This window comes from Balaenoptera physalus, assembly GCF_965194825.1.
Source record: "Balaenoptera physalus genome assembly, chromosome: 17".
Classification (NCBI taxonomy): Eukaryota; Metazoa; Chordata; class Mammalia; order Artiodactyla; family Balaenopteridae; genus Balaenoptera; species Balaenoptera physalus.
In genome coordinates, this window is record NC_138895.1 from 84,321,366 (window position 1) to 84,337,658 (window position 16,293).

Genomic DNA, 16,293 nt, shown 5'->3' on the forward strand with positions numbered 1-16,293 from the left:
GCTGGTGCTAGGTGTTGGGTGCCTTGAACACAAAACAGATAAGAAAGGCCCCGGCCCAGGGCACCGCAGCTCCCCGTGAACTGGGGTGGGGGCGGGGCGCAGACGGGCAGCCCCACAAGGGAACAGTGAAGGCACAAACATTTTACTTCCCACGTGAGGCAGCTGAGCTGAGGGGGTGGGGGGGGGGGCGGGGGGTCGGGTTCAGAGAGAAAGTACCAGGCGGGCAGCGTGGGCAAGGAAGGTGCCGGTGCAAGGGCCACGCTCACCTCTCTGTGACCTTGAGCAAGTTCCTCCCTCTCTGGGCCCCAGGCTCCAAGGGACAGAGCCCGGCCTGGGGGGAGCCGGGGCGCTGGGGTCGGGGTAGACCCCAGGATTGCCGTGAATCCCGGGAGGGCTGGGTCTCAGGGCACCCCTGCACCCAGGCGTCCCCCCACTGCGGGGCACTCACCTGCTCCCCGGCCTTCCCTACGGCCCAGGGAGCCCCTTCCCCTGGTGCCCCTGCTCCTGGCAACGTCCTTTCCACCCCTGACGTGCCCTGGGCCCTTTTCTGGGGGGTAAATCAAGGAGGGGAGTGAGATATGCTCCACGAGGCCATCCACAGGGCCAGGAAGATCTGAGGAAATGAAAGGCCCTCTCCCCTTGTGGGAGGAGCTCCTCGCCCCCAGACACACCCTGGGGCCAGCAGGCGGTGGGTGCAGCCTGTGCCTGCCACCACCTGGCCGACACTCCAAGGGGTCCCAGGGAAACTGGGCACAAAGGGAGGGTCAGGTTGAGAGGGCCACAGGAACCACTCATGGCCCCCAGGGCAACAGCAGCCGGGAGCCACTGGCCCTCCTGGTGCAGAGGAATGAGGGGAAGGGCCAGTCCCAGAGGCTGGCTGGAGCTGCTGTGATGGGAGAAGGCTGGTGACAGGGATGCAGCTGCTGCCACGGTGGCCCAGGCGTCAGGTGTGGCAGAACAGGTGGCCTGGCTGCTGAACCTCTCACCCTCAGGTCTTGGCCAGTGGAAGCCTTTATAGGATCCTTATGGGACCCAGGACATAAACAGGGTGGAGAGGGGGCCTGGGTCTGGATGGAGAATGTCTGGCCCAGTGCCAAGCTCTTGTCACCTCCTCGTCCCGCAGAGGCCACTGACATGGCATTTCCCGGACTCCCCTGCAGCTCAAGTGCCACGGTGTGGTGGGGTATTGAGTAAGGTCATGAGGGTGAGGCCCGCAGCTCCGGCCCGTACGCTGTGCGCCACACCCTCGCGCCCTGGCAGCCTCCCCAGGAGGTCCCCACCAGGCCCCCTCTCTGCAGCCCACGTTTCCTTCCTGCTGATTGTCTGTGCCGTCTGTGCCGTCTGATCGAGGCCTGTCAGCCCAGTGGGACTCAGCCACAGGGGTCAGCGTGGCTCCCGCACAGAGCACAGTGGGGCCGAGGGAGGGGCCCTCAACCTGGGCTCAAAGACGGAAGGAGTGAGTGAATCTGGGGAATGCGGTCTCCTTTCTCTGGCCTCGCTGCCCCTCTGAGCTGGTGGAGAAGCGGTCTGGGGCCTCGTCCTGGGGTGGCTGAGACATGGCCCCTGCCCCAGGCAGGCTCTGCCTTCCCGAAGCAGAAAGAAGGCCAAAGGGAGTGGGAGGGTGCAGCCGGGCGAGGGCTGGAGATTGGGACCTGCCCCGCCCTGGAGCCCTGCGGCCAGGAAGCTAGTGGTGTTGACCGTGGGCGGCCACCCCCCCCACCCCAGCCAGCAGAGCCATATAAAGCCGCCCAAGGTCTGCTCCCCGCTGCCCGCCCGCCACCATGAAGGCTGTCCTCCTTGCCCTGCTAGCCGCTGTCTTGGCCCTGCGGCCAGGTGAGACCGCAGGGGGCCAAGGGGTGGGGGTGTGGGGGAGCAGGGCCCGGGGGCAGGGGGGATGATCGAGGAAGGCCAGAGAGGCAGAGAGGAAGGAGGTGGTGGGGGCAGGCTGGGCGGAAGGACGCGAGGCAGAGGCAGGGAGAAGGGGCTTTGACCCCACCCAGGTCCCCCTGGGGCAGCTCTTGGTGCAGCCAGGATACCGGGTCATCTCCTAGCTGTCCCCCGAGGCGGGAGCAGGCGGGTCAGAGCAGGGGTCTCTCCTCTAGCGCCGTGGGGCCGGCCTGGCTGCTGGAGGGGTGACGGACCGAGGGATGCGCAGAGAGCCTGCGGGGTGGGCGGGGGGCACAGGGGCAAAGAGCCTCAAGTGAGGAAGGGCCACAGAGGGACGGAGGGAAGAGTGACCGGGCCCTTCTCCCCAGGCCCAGCCCCGGCTTCCGATGGGGGCAGCAGGGGTAGGCTGTGGGCCTGCACTGCTCCAGGACTCTCCCGGCCCAGGGTCCCCGGGTGATCAGTAAAGCTCTCAGAGCCTCAGCTCCCTCTCCTGGAAAGCAGGGATCATGGTGGTGCCCGAGAACACACGGGTCCACGGGTCGGCCGGCGTGTGGGGTGCCCATGCACAGGCCACCCACGGGGAACCTGTTGGCACTGAGGTGACGTGGATCCCAGCTTCATCATCGTTTTACCCAGAGGAGACCTAATCGTCACGACAGCTGGGGCCACTGCCCCCAGGGACAGAGCAGGGCCGGGCCAGGGGCGCACCTACGGGCTCACAGCTCCGGCTCGGGGGGAGGGGGATGCTGAGAGGCAGTGTGAAGGGTCCTGTGCATCCTGCCCCCACCCGCCTAGTGTGCGTCCCTCTCAGGAGCGTGGGCATCGTAACGGGGCCTGGCAAGCAGGGGGTGGGCATGGCGCCCTCCCTGTGAGGGGCCCCCGCTTTGTGGCTCTTGTGCACCAGACAATGCTCCCTACTCTGTGTGACCGCTGAGAAAACGAGGTTCCCCCCATCCCCCCGCAGCGTGGGAGGGCAGGCTGGGCAGCCTCTGAGCTCCACCCCACCCCCACCTTGCAGGCACCGCCCTGCAGTGTTACTCCTGCAAGGTCAAGGTCAGCAACGAGGACTGCCAGCACGTGCAGAACTGCAGCCGCTCTGAGACCCAGTGCCGGACCGAGCTCATCCGTAAGTGGCCCTGCTGTCCCCGCAGGCCTCCCTGCGCCCCTGCCCTGCCCCCTGCACCATCCCCTAGAAGCCCTGCACCTTCCCTCCACTGGCAGGGATTCAAAGGGCCTGGGATTAGGCGTCTGCGCTGAACTGTCCATCCTTCTGTCCACCTGCCCCGCTGCCCACTTGTTCTCCTGTCCACACATAAATACTGATGCTCCGCTTCCCATCTGTATTTGGCGGGTGAGTATCCAGGGCCCGGCCCTCGCCCAGTGGTCCCCGTGCCTCCCCCAGGTGCTGTTGATCTCCTGACCTTCATCAGCAAGGGCTGCAGCTCGCACTGCGTGGAGGACTCAGAGGACTACTATGTGGGCAAGAAAAACGTCACATGCTGCTCTACTGACCTGTGCAACGCCAGCGGGGCCCACGCCCTGCAGCCGGCCATTGTCACCCTGACGCCGCTCACCGTTCTTGGCGTGCTGCTGTTCTGGGGCCCCGGGCAGCTGTAGGATCCAGGAGGACCCTGTTGTGTCCCATGCTGGGCAGTGGTGCCCAGGGGCCCGGGGGGCACTCCTCACACACACCTGGTCCAGTCACGGCCCCTTCTGAACCCTAACTCAGGTCGGGCGATGCCCCTCTGCCCTTTCCAGCCCTCCCTGGCTCCCTCCAGGACTCCTGCCCAGCTCCCACCTCCCGGCAGGCTGCGCTCTGTGATGTGGAACAGCGTGCAGATGGTCCATCAGACCCCTTCCCAATATTCCGACCCACCCCTTAACCTTCACTCAGGCACCTCTTCCTCCAGGAAGCCTTCCCTGCCTGACCCCGCCACGAGCTGAGCCAGGTCCTGCCTGTGGTGTCCCCCGCACCCAGCATGAAGCAGGCTCTCAGGAGGGCCCCGAAAAGGCTGAGAGGAAACATTCCGAGTAGAATTAGGGTCAGGGGTGTGAGGTCCTGGGAGCCCCAAGAGATGAAGCTTGGAGGGGGGACTAGCTCCCCATGTTCATGGGGGTCCTGGGGCAGCAACCCCAGCACACAGCAGGCCCTTAATAAAGGTCCATGGGCTTGGTTGCAGTGAGTCTGTCCTTGCATGCCCGCAGGCTGAGGTCAAGGTTGGGGTCCAGGGCTGTGAAGGGTTGCCACCTGGGGCCACGTCTGTGGCTGTGGCCGTGCCCTTGGCTCCGGCCAGGGCAGGAGCAAATGTCCGACTCCTGGAAGGGAGGACATCGCTGCAAGGCCGCGTCCCTGGGGCCTCCCGGCTCTTGCTGTGTGGCCTCGCACATGTTGCTCAACCTCTCTGAGCCTCAGATGCTCACTGGGACCCATCTCTGCTGTGAGGACTGACCCAGAGACTTCAAGGCATGGAGACATTTCTGGGTGGCAGGGGCTGCTGCTGCATGAGGCCGCCAGACCCCTGCCCTGTCCTCCCCCTTCAGCTTGAGGACAGCCCCTCTGTCTGTTTCTTCAATTTCTTATTTTGTTTGTTGTAAGGGCTTCACACCCAGAGCAAAAAATTCAAACTGTACAAGAGGGTCTCCAGTGCTGAGCCAGTTCCCCAACCCCGAGCGCGGGACCCTCCCCTCTCTAGGATGCTCCCATCGCATGCTTGGGGCTCCTTCTGGGGTAACTAACTGTGAGGCCTGGGGGAGCCCCAGGGGACACGGCCCCTGCCTGGCCTCTTTCATACCTGGGAAAGTCCTTCTGAAAACCCAGCTGGCCCCTGCCCTCGGACGCCAGGGCTCAGGAGGGCCGGGGCCCGGGTGAGACCTGCCTGCACAGGACGGTGCTTCCAGCCCACACCAGGCGCTGGGCGGTGGATGAGGCAGGATTAGAACCCGGGTCCTGGAGGGACCCTCCAGGTTGGCACAGCAGCAGGTGGGGTGGGGTCACGCTCACCAGAGTCCAGGCCAGGGCACAGGGAGCCCCAGGCAGCCCAGTGTTCCGGGTGGTGACGTCGGGAGGGCAGAGGAGACCAGAGGTCCCCACACTCAGAGCCCACGGCAACCCACACCTTAGCACCTCCCTGTGCAGGGCTGCTCCGCCCTGGGGCCGAGGCTCGTGCAGGTGAGGTGCCCTGGGCCCCAGCGGTTTGAATTCTTTGGGTCAACATGAGAGGAGAGAGACGGCAGGTGGGAGGCCTGACCGCGCTCCCCAGGCCCTGTAACCCGGGGCCTCCCCTCGCCTCCTGAGCCATCCCTGAGGTCACGCAGCCTTGAGCCTCCAGAACAGGGACAGGCCCCGGGCGGCCCAGGAGCCTGCTCTGCTCCCGACCCAGCACCTCGGGGCAGAGGTCTCCCCCTCCTGCAGGACCCTGCACCCTCTCCAAGGGTGAGGACAGCACGGGGGCCACCTGCAGGGGCAGCCCAGGGTCGCTCAGCCGGCCCAGCGCAGGGTCTGGCCTGGGATCCCCACCGCTCCACCCCACACCATTTCATCGTCAGAAACTATGCGAAAGCAAGAAAGAGCAAGTGCAGAACCCTCTCCCCGAGCCCTAGGATGGTATCCGGCCCCATTTTCACCCTCATGCTGATGCTTCTTGTGCAAGAATAAGGAGCATCCTGTGAGTTTACACACCTGGTCACACTCTCTTCAGGAAACGACTTCTTTTTTTTCTAAACCTCTATCTCTCCTTGGTAAGGACTAGACACCCCGTGGTGGTTGAGATGATCCTCCGGACAGACCGACGTGTTTTTGTTTTTAAGATGCCACTTGCTGAGCGTCTTCCGTGGGAGAGATACTGTCCTGGTCTGTCTGCATCTATAGTAACAGGTGACGACAAGAGCAGACATGGCGTAGCGCTCACCACGGGCCGGGCACTCCTCTGCCGCCTCCCATGCAGCCATTCATTCATTCCTCCCCCCTTGGGGGCAGGGCTGTGCAGAGGAGGAACCCGAGGCAGAGAGAGGTGAAGCAACTTGCCCAAGATCACACAGTTAGTTAGAACTGGTGAGGCTGCATTCCAACCCCGGTTGAAAGAGGCTCAGAGAGGTGAAGGAGCTGACCTGGGGTCACACAGAGGGCTCCTGCCCACCCCAAATCAGGCCCCTGAGTGGGCATCTCCCGCCCTGGCCCCAGCTCCCAGCCACACCCAGCCCTGGGCTTTCCTCCCCTGAGGACTCTGGCTCGGCCGGACCATCTCTCCGGCCCCTCGGGGGCTGAGTTTGATGACTGGTCCGGCTCCCTGGGGATGTCCCCACCCTCCCCACTGGACTCCAGCTGCAGCAGAGAGTCAAGCTAGATGGGAAGGAGAGTGGGTCTCCAGTGGGTGCTGTGCAGTCCTGGAGTACCCCAGGGGGCCCTTCCTGAGTCAGGAGAGACGCAGAGCTCTTGCCCAAGCGCCCACAGCTGCAGGGCGCAGAGCTGGGACCCCATCCATCCACCCCACAAAAGCTATGGGGTGTTGGGGCAGCCCTCGGGTGAGCAGCTCGCCTGTGCCCGGTGCTTGGACCACCACCGTGGCCCTCTGCCTGAACGTCAACACGCGCCCTGGGGGCCCAGGCCTGCCTCACCAGGGACGCTGGCTCGGGACTCGCCCTGGGCAGACAGCACCCAGAAAAGAACCCCAGCACAGGAGTAGTCGAGTCGGTCTCCCCCAGGCCTGCGATAGAGCTACCCTCTGTTAGGGAGACCGCCCCCTTTTTACGGAACTGAGTTTCAGGTGGCCGGCCCCCCAGCTCGCACTGCGGACAAACAGGTCTGCGCCCTCGCGACCCTGGCTCTGTCCCGCCCGCAGGCTACCCCTTCGTGGCACTGTGGTGGTGACCAAGGTGTGCGCGGACCCATGCGAGCCCTCGAACGCGGACGGGCTGGGCCAAAAGGGTCCGCAGAGCTGCTGCCGCCAGGATCCGTGTCCCGCGCCGGTCGCTGCTGGCGTCCGGGCCGGGCCCGGCCCGGGGGCGGCTCTGGGGGCGGGGCGGGGCGGAGCTTGGGCGGGGCCGGGGCGGGGCCGAGGTTGGGTCCCAGTCCAGGGAGGGGCTGCCCGCCGCGTTTCCGCCACTCGCACTGCTGCTCCTGGTTTGCCGGGCGGCATCCTGAGCACCTGCTCCTCTTGGTTCTGGAGCCTCGAATCCAAGCAGGCAGCCGCTAGAACTTAGGCTGCGGGCCTGCCTCTGGCGGTGACACCCGGTGCTACCCAGACACGAGAGTCCTTGAGGAACCAAGGGGACCCAGATGTACCCCTCCGCTGCTCCTCCACCCTGCTTGATACTCCAAGCCAGGGCCGAGGGAAGGGATCGAGGTTCCGCGCCCAGGACTCCTTCCAGACTCCCAATAAACTGCCAGTGACCCATCACAAGATGCCTGCGTCCATTGTGTGGGACCGAAGCGGCCCGATGGTTGGGGGGGGGGGGGCGGAGAAGGCGCTGGTCCTTACAGCATTCACGTTTTGAGCGCCCTCGGTGCACCGGGCATCCCGCTGGCCCTGGGATTTGGCAATCAACGAGACAGACCAGGCCCTGGCCTCCTGGCCTCAAGGTCTAACAGGGCGAGAGCCCCCCCTGCCTACGGATCATATCTGTGAGTAAAAGTGGAGTGAGACCAGGGCTCTGGGGATCTAGCCCAGTCCGGGATTCAGGAAAGGGGCAGATGGGGCAGGGAGGGTCCCCTGGCAGAGACAACAGCATGTGCAGTGTGTGTATGTGTGTGTGTGTGTGTGTGTGTGTGTGTGTGTGTATGGTGTTGGGTGGCCTCCTGGATAGCAGAAGCTCAGAAGGAAGCCAGGTGGGCGGGGCGGTGGGGGGAGCACAGGCTGTGAGGAAGTTGGGGGCAGGGGTCTCATAAGCTCCCGGCTGGATTCTCATTCACCAAACTTCACTGACATCTCCAGAACCAGGTCTCTAGCTTCGGGGCCCTCCCCTGGGGGGACGGGACAAGGTGGGTGACAAGGAGGCTGTGTTCTCAGAGGAGCAGCCAAGGGGGGCTCCAAAGACATGTCATTCTTCTATTCGCCCTGAGAAGCTAGCTCACCCCCGACAGACAGCTCAGAGCCAAGCCAGGGCAGGGAGAGCATTACCCGGACACGCGTGAGCAATGTGCGGGAAGGGCCTTCTTACCGCCAGGGCTTCCTAGGGCCTGCCCTGATAGGAAACGAGTTCCCTGTCCCTGGGAGTATCCAAGCAGATCCAGGGACTCAGGAAAACCCAGACCCCACTCTGCCCAGCTGCTGGCCCCAGAAGCAAAGCCAGAAAAGCAAAAAACTCAGCCTCTGCCCTGACAGTGAATGTGGCATGGGAGGCCACCCAGCCCCAGCGTGGACTGTGGAACAGGGCTACCCCAGGATCTCCTTCAGGGGCTTTCAAGAACCCCTCAACCCGAGCCCAGGCTGGGTGTGGACTGGATGAAAGCCCAGTTGCCTCAGTCCAGCTGCTGCCAGATGCGTTCTCAGAGCCTCGGGACCTCAGCAATCACTCCTTAAACCCACCCATCCCGGGACTCCAGTACTGACCTAAGGAGGCGGCCTCCGGGGTCACTGGCAAACGCCGTCGTTGGAGAGGCCTGGAGGCCGGCCGGGCCTTCTCTGGGCCTTCCCTCCCGGCCTCGCAGAAAAGAGGGACAGGACACCTACTGTTCGTGGCAGTCCGCCAGGCCAGGCATCCCAAGTGCCGAAGGCAAGGCCTTTGAATCGGTTGCTGAGTCATTTACATTTACTGACTCCTCCCTCTCCATCCGGGACGTTATTTGCTCCCGCTTCAAAAAGTGCAAAGGGTGGGAATGCTTGGAAATGAGGTTGCGGTTATCAGGACCTTTGGGGAGGAAGTGGTGAATGTGGAGGGAGGGTTAATGAGGTTACAGGCTGAGACTGAAAGGGTGTATTGGAGCCAGACTGAGATACTCCCTGAACCCGCCGCATATGGGGCTGTCGCCCTGCGAAAGTGGGGAGCCAGCCCCCGGTGGTTCTGGAGTAGAGGAGGGTCGGTTTCCAGCAGCCTCCAAGCACCGCCGCTAGGGACCGGCCTATGTCCATGTGTCCTGCCAAATTCCACAGCCTAGGCTGGGGAGGTGCTGGAGACTTTGACCCTCCCAGATCAGAGGCGGAATCTCCGGGGTCACTCCAAGTCTTCAAGAGCCAGGGAAAGGCGCGAGGGGCTCGCGCTCCCAGAGGGCGGGCAACGCTGGGGGAGACCCGGAACGCTCCCGCGCCTGCAGCGCGGGGCGTGACCGCCAGATGGCGCTGTGGTGCTCGGCGCGCCGCCCTGTGCCCCGCCCACTCCGGGGAAAGCAAAAGCGGCGCGGGCGGCTGGGGTAGGACGGACCACTGAGAGCGGGGAGGGGGGGGCCCGGGGCGGGGGGCGGGGCTCCGCGCAGGCCTCCGGCGCGCCTCCCCCCTCAGCCAGCCTCGCGAGATGGTTCGCTCCGGCCGCGCTGCGCTCAACGGTTCCCAGGCTGGCCGGCGGAGCTGGGGTATCAGGGCTGCACCGCCGCGCGCACTGTCGCTACCAGCGCCGAGGGCTCCGCAGCACCCCTGCGCCCGCCGCTGCCGCCGCCGCCGCGATGCTGGGGCTGCTCATGGCGGTGCTGGCCCTGGGGCTCGCCTACTTCGCGCTACTGGACGGCTGGTACCTGGTGCGCGTGCCGTGCGCCGTACTGCGCGCGCGCCTGCTGCAGCCCCGCGTCCGTGACCTGCTGGCTGAGCAGAGCTACGCGGGCCGCGTGCTGCCCTCGGACTTGGACCTGCTGCTGCACATGAACAACGCGCGCTACCTGCGCGAGGCCGACGTGGCGCGCGCCGCGCACCTGGCCCGCTGCGGCGTGCTCGGGGCTCTGCGCGCGCTCGGGGCGCGCGCCGTGCTGGCCGCATCGTGCGCGCGCTACCGCCGCTCGCTGCGTCTGCTCGAGCCGTTCGAGGTGCGCACCCGCCTGCTGGGCTGGGACGACCGCGCCTTCTACCTGGAGGCGCGCTTCATCAGCCTGCGCGACGGCTTCGTGTGCGCGCTGCTGCGCTCCCGTCAGCACGTGCTGGGCACCTCGCCGGAGCGCGTCGTGCAGCACCTGTGCAAGCGCAGGGTAAGCGTCCCCCGCCCCGAGCGCACTCCTCCCGCTGGACCCTGAGGACTCCTGGTCCCTGCCCCTGCCCTTGGGAAAGGCTTGCCGCCTACCCCTTTTGGGGTGCCCCTGTCCGGCCGAGTACCGCTCCAGCCCTTTTCTTTGGACCCAGGGCCTTCTTCACTGATGCCATTCTTCTTGGGACCTCTCAGGGTCCCCTCATCAACTCTCTGTAGTCGGACTCAGCATGGTCCTCTCCTGCCATCCCTTATCAACCCCTCAAGGCTCCCTGCCCCATGATACGCCTTTTCCAGAACAGGGAAGGCCAGACCAGGCGTCTCCCAAAGAGTCTAAGTGTGGCTTGGAGTGCGGAGCCGGCCTCACTGGTCCTGGGTTCTGAATGTAGCATGGAAGCCAGGTGGGGGTGGGGTGGGGAGATGGGGGCTGGGGCGTTAGTGAGAGGAGGTTGCTGGGAGTTCTCAAGGACCTGAGACCCCCTTCACCCAGCTTAGACCTGAGGGGCTGGGTCACCATCGCCTGGGTTAGGGGTGAGCCTTGAGCCCTATAGAGCTGCAAGCCCTTCTGCCTTTTCCAGTTGGAGAAAAGAAGGCTGCAGCACCTGCCTGGGGCTCAAGGCCCCTCCCCAGGGCCTGCTTCTCCCAGCACGGCCTGCTGCTGCAGCGTGGCACCTGGGCCCTGGGGACGCTGCTGCGGTGCTGGTTGCCAGGGCAGGCTCCTGCTGCAGGCACGTTCCTAAAAACATGCTTGGAGCCTCCATGCCAAAGCCAGGGCCCGCTGGGCCCCAGGGTGCCCTCAGGCAGGGTGCTGCCCTCTCTGGCCCTTGACAGGAGCAGAGGAGGGACACAGCCACACGTTAATCACGAGAGGCTAGCCTTTTCTTTATATCGGAGGTGGGGAAACTGAGGCTCAGAGGGGCAATGCGAACTGCTTGAGGCTGCACAGTGGGCCACAGGCCCAGTCCCCTGGTTTTCTGTCTCTTTGAGTCAGGGACGCCCCCAAAGGGCCTGGAGCCCTCCCACCCCACACCCACAGAGGTACTCTGTATGTCCCTTCATGCATCAGGAGGCTGGGAGGGGACGGCCATCGAGGCTTTAAATCGATGGGCTGAGAGCTGCGAGCAAAAGGCAGAGGAGAGGGAGCCAGGGCCACTTTCCTGCAGGGGAGGGTGGTCAGGCGTGGGTTGATGGATGAGATCCACATGAGAGGCGAGGGGGCCCATACCATGGCATGGCGAGGACACTCGGCCACAGATGGCCAGGAGTCAGCCGGCCTGAGCCCCTGGGCCGGGAGGGTCCCGGGCGCAGTCTTGGGTTTAGTGTGGGACAGGCTGAGCCCAGTGCCCAGAGATCTGCATGCTGAACGGCTGGTGTGGGGCAGAACGGCCTTGCAGGGAGAGCTGGGCTACAGCCAAGCCTGGATCTGGTGATTCCAGCTGGGCTGGGAGGAGCACGCTTCCGAGAGCCAGACCCAGCTCTGCCCAGACTTACCCTGTGACCCGGCTCTGAGCTCCTCTGCCCAGCCTCCCTGATGCCCCGAGGTGCGTGCGCATTCCCCCTCATCCCTGTGAGTCCCGCAAGTCCTCGGAGCCCTCCAGCCTGGCCCAGCCCCTTGCCCCATCACAGAATGGTGGCCGAGTTTGCAGGGAGGCGGCTGGCGTGGCTGAGCAGGGGGGCGCAGGAACGCGCTGCGGAGGCCCCGAGCTGACGTCTGGCTCCTGCTGGCGCGCTGAGAGAGAGGGCCTCAGGCAGGGCCCTGTCCTGGGCTCTCCCGGCAGAGCCGCTCCAACGCCGCTTCTGCCCCTGCATCCCCTGCCCTGCCTCTGGCCGCTCTGGGTCTCCCGTCTCCTGTCACCCCCTCCAACCAGCTGGCCTCAGAGGTTCTTGCCCCTCAGTCGTGACCCAGTAGGGGAGACAGGCCTGACAAGGGGCGTGGTGTCCTGAGAGCTGGGATGGGGAGGAGCCAGCACTGCGGGGCCTGGGAGGGTGTCAGGGAGGGGGCTGGGGCTGGGGAACGGTGTGAGCCGAGGTCCAGAGGTGTGAAGACCGCAAGCTGGCTGTCCCCCCGCCCCCGGCCCTGCTGGTCCCCACGGCAGCGGGTGGCCCGTGGGAGCCTCACCCTCGTCTTCCCCCGCAGGTGAAGCCCCCTGAGCTGCCAGCCGACCTGCAGCACTGGATCGCCTACAACGAGGCCAGCAGCCAGCTGCTCCGGGCCGAGAGCGGGCTCGGCCATGCTGTGAAGGACCAGTGAGCACCGCAGCCTACCCGCCCTGCCCACCAGCCTTGACCTGGGGGCAGTTGCCCACCCTTCCCCGCCTGCCAGGAGGCAGAGAGCGCAGAATGGGCCGGCCGGGCTGGGCTCTCTCTGAGCTGGAGTGGCCTTGCGACCGGCCCAGCCCCCTTCACACGCTCGAGGCCCTCCCCCGCCCCCATTATCGATGCCCCTCTACGCCCCATCCCACGCGGAGCACGGGATGCGGGTGACACAGGCACCCAGACCAGCTGTGCGCTCAGGATGATGACGATGGGCAAACTGGGAGGCCCAGGGCCCTTGGCATGCAGGCAGCGGGGTTTGGGGGTGGCCCACCCAGCAGGTGCAGCCCCGTGTCCATGTGTCGCGTTGGGGGAGAGTGCCTGGAGCAGGGGTCTGGCTAGAGTTGCCCTGAGCACCAGAGCTTGGAGTCCGAGCTGCCGTGGGGGTGAGGCCCAAGCAGTCCTGGAGGCGGGGCTGGGGCTGGCCGGGGCCGGGGCCTGGGGGCCTGATTCGGGTGCAGCAAGGAGCTGGGAAGGATCAGAGCAGCATTTCAAGGCAGATCCCTCTGGCTGCGAGTGAGGGAAGGGGAGGCCCAGGGCAGAGTCTGGCAGACTAGGGGTCAGGCAGACTGACCCAAGGGCACTCAGGAGGGAGGCCTGGCCACCAGGCTCCCGGGATGGGGGCAGGTCCTGCAGCAGAGGCTTGTGGCCCTGGAGAGTGTGCTGGGGCCAGTGCAGGTCAGGTGGCACAGGGGCTCCAGTGGAGGTGGTGAACTGTCGTAGCTGACGGTGTCCTAGTTGGGGCCTGCTGCTGAGGAGGGATTGGGGAGTGGGATTCTGCCTGGGTGCCCTCACCCATCTGCACCCATCAGTGCCCATAGGACTGCTGTGTGACGCTGGGGGGGGGGGTCCTGCCCTCTCTGGGCCTACAGCACCTCAGTTGTCTGCCCTCCTGCTGGGGCTGTCCTTGCCTGACATTCTGCCCCGCTGTTGACTTTTTTCCTTCCTGCGCAGAGAGCTGCTTCCCTCAGTGGGCTGAGGCTGGAGAGAGTCTTCTTGGTTTTGCTTGAGTGGCTCTGTCCTGGCAGCTGCTCTTGGGGCTCCCTGATGGCGTCACCGGCCGAGGGCTCCCACTCCTGCCCAGTCTCCCGCCTTGCAGCTGGGGAAAGGGAGGCCTGGAGAGAAGCAGGCACTGGCCCGGAGCCTCCAGGAGCGCTGAGGGCAAAGCAGGTGGGCCTTGTCCCTGGCTGGCTGGGGACAGAGGTCAGGGCTCTGGGTGTGGGATTGGTGCTTTCCTGTGTGGGGGCTGCCTAGGGCAGGGTGCCCACTCACCTGTGCCCCTGCAGCTGCCCCCTCCGGCCCACGGGGCAGGCCAGAGCAGCTGGGGCCCAGGACTGCCCCCTTGCCACCCAGCCCACGACCCCGCTGCCAGCTGGAGCCAGGAGCACAGCCGCACCCCTCATGCCTCCCCTGTCCCCACAGTGTCATCTGCCTCAGCCACCGTGGGAACACTGCAGTATTTCTGTTTATTTAAAGAAAGCCCAAGAGTAAAGGGTCTCAAACGTGAGCTTGCTGGGGAGTCCTCATTTCCGAAGCCCTGGTCCCCCAGGGGTGTTTTCTGGTGTGGGGGGCTGTCGGGCTTGTTGGCTGAGCTTGGGGACCACGCTGGCAGGCTGGAATGCTGTCCCCATTCCACAGAACGTGGGGTCGAGGCCAGAAAGGAGCTGCCCCAAGCCCCTCCAGCCCTGGTCCTCTTCTCATCTGCAGCTTTCCACAGGGACTTGGGAGGTCATGCCCCAGACTCTGGGTCTGGGCCCCCAGGCTCCTGGGGTCACTGGGCAGGGTGTGGGTGCCAGGGGGGTCAGAGGTCAGTGGGCCTTGATGCGTGGGGGGCCAGGGGGAGCATAGGGGCTGTTCCGCAGGCTGCTCCAAGAGGGCAGGGAGTGGGACCCCTGGGATGTAAGGCAGGTGAGTGATGGAGGGGCGGGTGGTGTCTGTGCTCTGACCACCTGCCCAGGAGGGCCAGCAGTGGGACCTGGGACAGAAGAGCAGTTGGAAGCAGCTGGGTTTGCAAGAGGCATTCAGCGATGGGACAGTGGGGCTGGAGAGGCGGGGAGCAGGTCAGCGGTTTGCTGCCAGGGTGGTCGGCTGAGGCCTCGGCCCTTTCCACCTTTCCGGGCAGCCTGAGGGCCTTGGGGACTGACGGGCCGTGCCTCATGCCTGTCCTGAGCCAGTGGCCACGTGGGGGCAGATGGGCACCCGCACAGAATGTCTGTTTCTCTTCGTGTAAGAGGTGTTTGCACAGGTCCTGAGGGGTTGGGGGCAGGGGAGGTTGGGGGATCGTGTTAGGTGTCTGAGCTGAGCATTGCCAGACAGGACAAGTTCCCGGGTGGGACCACAGATAGGAAATGGTGCACGCAGATGGTCTGGGCCTGGGCAGGTCCAGCCAGTGGTCCTAAGTGGCTGGCTGGGGCCCTGGAGCAGGGCGGGGGGCTGCGGAGGCAGGATGGGGGTGCCTGGGTGTGGTCTGACCCACTTGGCCGTGTGTGTGTCTGTGTGTGTGTGTGAGTGTGGGGGGGGGGGGAGAGAGAAGGGGTGTTCAGGATGGTCAAGGGCATCTGGGTTGCATGTGGCTGCCCCAGGGGCGTGGGGGCTTCTGTGTCCACTTCAGGGAGATGCACCCCAGCTGGGCAGGGGGAGGGGAGGCTCTCGGTCCACATCTGGAGGACAGGCCAACAGCAGAGGGGAGGAGGGTCCTTGTTGACTAGGGGCCCTGGGGCCAGGGCTGGGGCTTTGGAAGTGTATCTGCAGCCTGGCTCTTCTGGCGAGTCCCACTCTGATCCCATGGACTGGCCGCTTTTGTTGAGAAATTCAGGTGACTGTTTCAGCCCGCACGCGGGCTGGGCACTGGTTCTCCCCTGGGCCACGCTCCCCACCTCCCACAGGCCGACGGCTACAGAGATGTCCGCGCCAGCACCCCACAACCCTGTGTTGTCTGTGGGGTATCTGACTCCCAGGTGACTCCCCCGCCTGACACCTGCCTGCGGGACACGGGGGTGGGGAGGGGAGGGGCGCCGGAGCTCCTGGCGGGGCAGTGGTGGCGTTCCACACCCTCATCTCATCTCTCCTTTTCTCGATTTTAACTTAATGGAAGAGGGACCCTTGCTCCTTTCCCTTGCCAGTGGGCAGGGGTGGGGGGTTGAGCAGCCCTTGGTAACCCTTGGTGGGCATCTCCCCTCCCTTTGCAGTTCTCTGTGACCCACAGCTTCCCCATGACTGGAGGTGGGGCGTGGGCGCGGTCTGGCACCAGCTCCGTGCCTCTAAGGCCTCACGTGCCTGCAGATGGTGTGAGCAGCTGCCGGCCACCCTCTGGCCACTCCTGAGGCCCCTCCACCGCGGCCTCCCCAGCTCCCGTGGTGGGTGCGGGCCGGTGGGCGTTTCCAGGCCCGCGGGCTGGGCAGGGACTTGGTGGGCTCCCTTGGGCTCAGACCACCTCGCTGAGCTCCCGTTGGAGGTGTCGGCAGGGCAGACGCATGACCTGGGTGCCCAGAGGAGGGGTCCGAGGGGCGCGTGCCCTCTGCTGGCCATGTCGGCGCAGGGCGGAGGCCCCGCAGGTGCCTGCTGCCACCCGCCCGCTCACCTGCTCTGCACCCCTAAAGAGCCCAGAGGTACCCTCCGTGTTGCTCCTCTGGTGAGGCTGAGGTGGGAGTGACTCAGCCTGCCACTCCTTGGGGTGAGGGTCCCCAAGGTGAGGCGGTGGCCCTGGCCCTGGCCTCCAAATGCAGGGTCCATTAGGTGCTGTCTAGAAGTCTGGCCGCAATGCAGAGCGTGGAAAGTACCCAGCCCAGAGGCCCGATGGCACGGTGGGCAGAGACACCCTGGGCTCACTCTGGCTCCCGCCTCTGCCTCCCTGTAGTGGGGCTGGAGCAGGTGACCGCCAGGGACAGCTGGGAGCCACGTGGGAGGGGCAGGAGCCTGAGACAGGGCCTCCTGGGACCTAAGGACCCTGGGCTCCTGGGGGGTGGTCAGCCTCCGAGGACACTCTGCTAC

The 16,293-nt window shown here is 65.4% G+C and overlaps 2 protein-coding genes across 2 annotated transcripts; both read left to right on the forward strand.

The window, feature by feature from the left end:
• Positions 1–261: 261 nt before the first annotated feature.
• Positions 262–4,063, forward strand: PSCA (prostate stem cell antigen). Its single transcript, XM_082433470.1, has 3 exons — positions 262–1,833; positions 2,906–3,013; positions 3,290–4,063. Exons 1-3 carry the CDS (start codon positions 1,782–1,784, stop codon positions 3,502–3,504), a joined length of 375 nt encoding a protein of 124 aa, XP_082289596.1. The 5' UTR covers positions 262–1,781; the 3' UTR covers positions 3,505–4,063.
• Positions 4,064–9,266: 5,203 nt separating this feature from the next.
• THEM6 (thioesterase superfamily member 6) lies at positions 9,267–13,810 on the forward strand. The gene is made up of 2 exons (XM_082433469.1): positions 9,267–9,994; positions 12,128–13,810. Exons 1-2 carry the CDS (start codon positions 9,482–9,484, stop codon positions 12,239–12,241), a joined length of 627 nt encoding a protein of 208 aa, XP_082289595.1. The 5' UTR covers positions 9,267–9,481; the 3' UTR covers positions 12,242–13,810.
• Positions 13,811–16,293: the final 2,483 nt, after the last annotated feature.

What these genes read in the sequence shown, in the direction of transcription:
- PSCA (XM_082433470.1), top strand. Translation starts at nt 1,782, where the DNA reads ATGAAGGCTGTCCTCCTTGCCCTGCTAGCCGCTGTCTTGGCCCTGCGG. An exon ending in TGTCTTGGCCCTGCGGCCAG is followed by an intron (nt 1,834 to 2,905) that starts GTGAGACCGCAG and finishes CCCACCTTGCAG; the next exon opens with GCACCGCCCTGCAGTGTTAC. An exon ending in GTGCCGGACCGAGCTCATCC is followed by an intron (nt 3,014 to 3,289) that starts GTAAGTGGCCCT and finishes TGCCTCCCCCAG; the next exon opens with GTGCTGTTGATCTCCTGACC.
- THEM6 (XM_082433469.1), top strand. Translation starts at nt 9,482, where the DNA reads ATGCTGGGGCTGCTCATGGCGGTGCTGGCCCTGGGGCTCGCCTACTTC. An exon ending in AGCACCTGTGCAAGCGCAGG is followed by an intron (nt 9,995 to 12,127) that starts GTAAGCGTCCCC and finishes CTTCCCCCGCAG; the next exon opens with GTGAAGCCCCCTGAGCTGCC.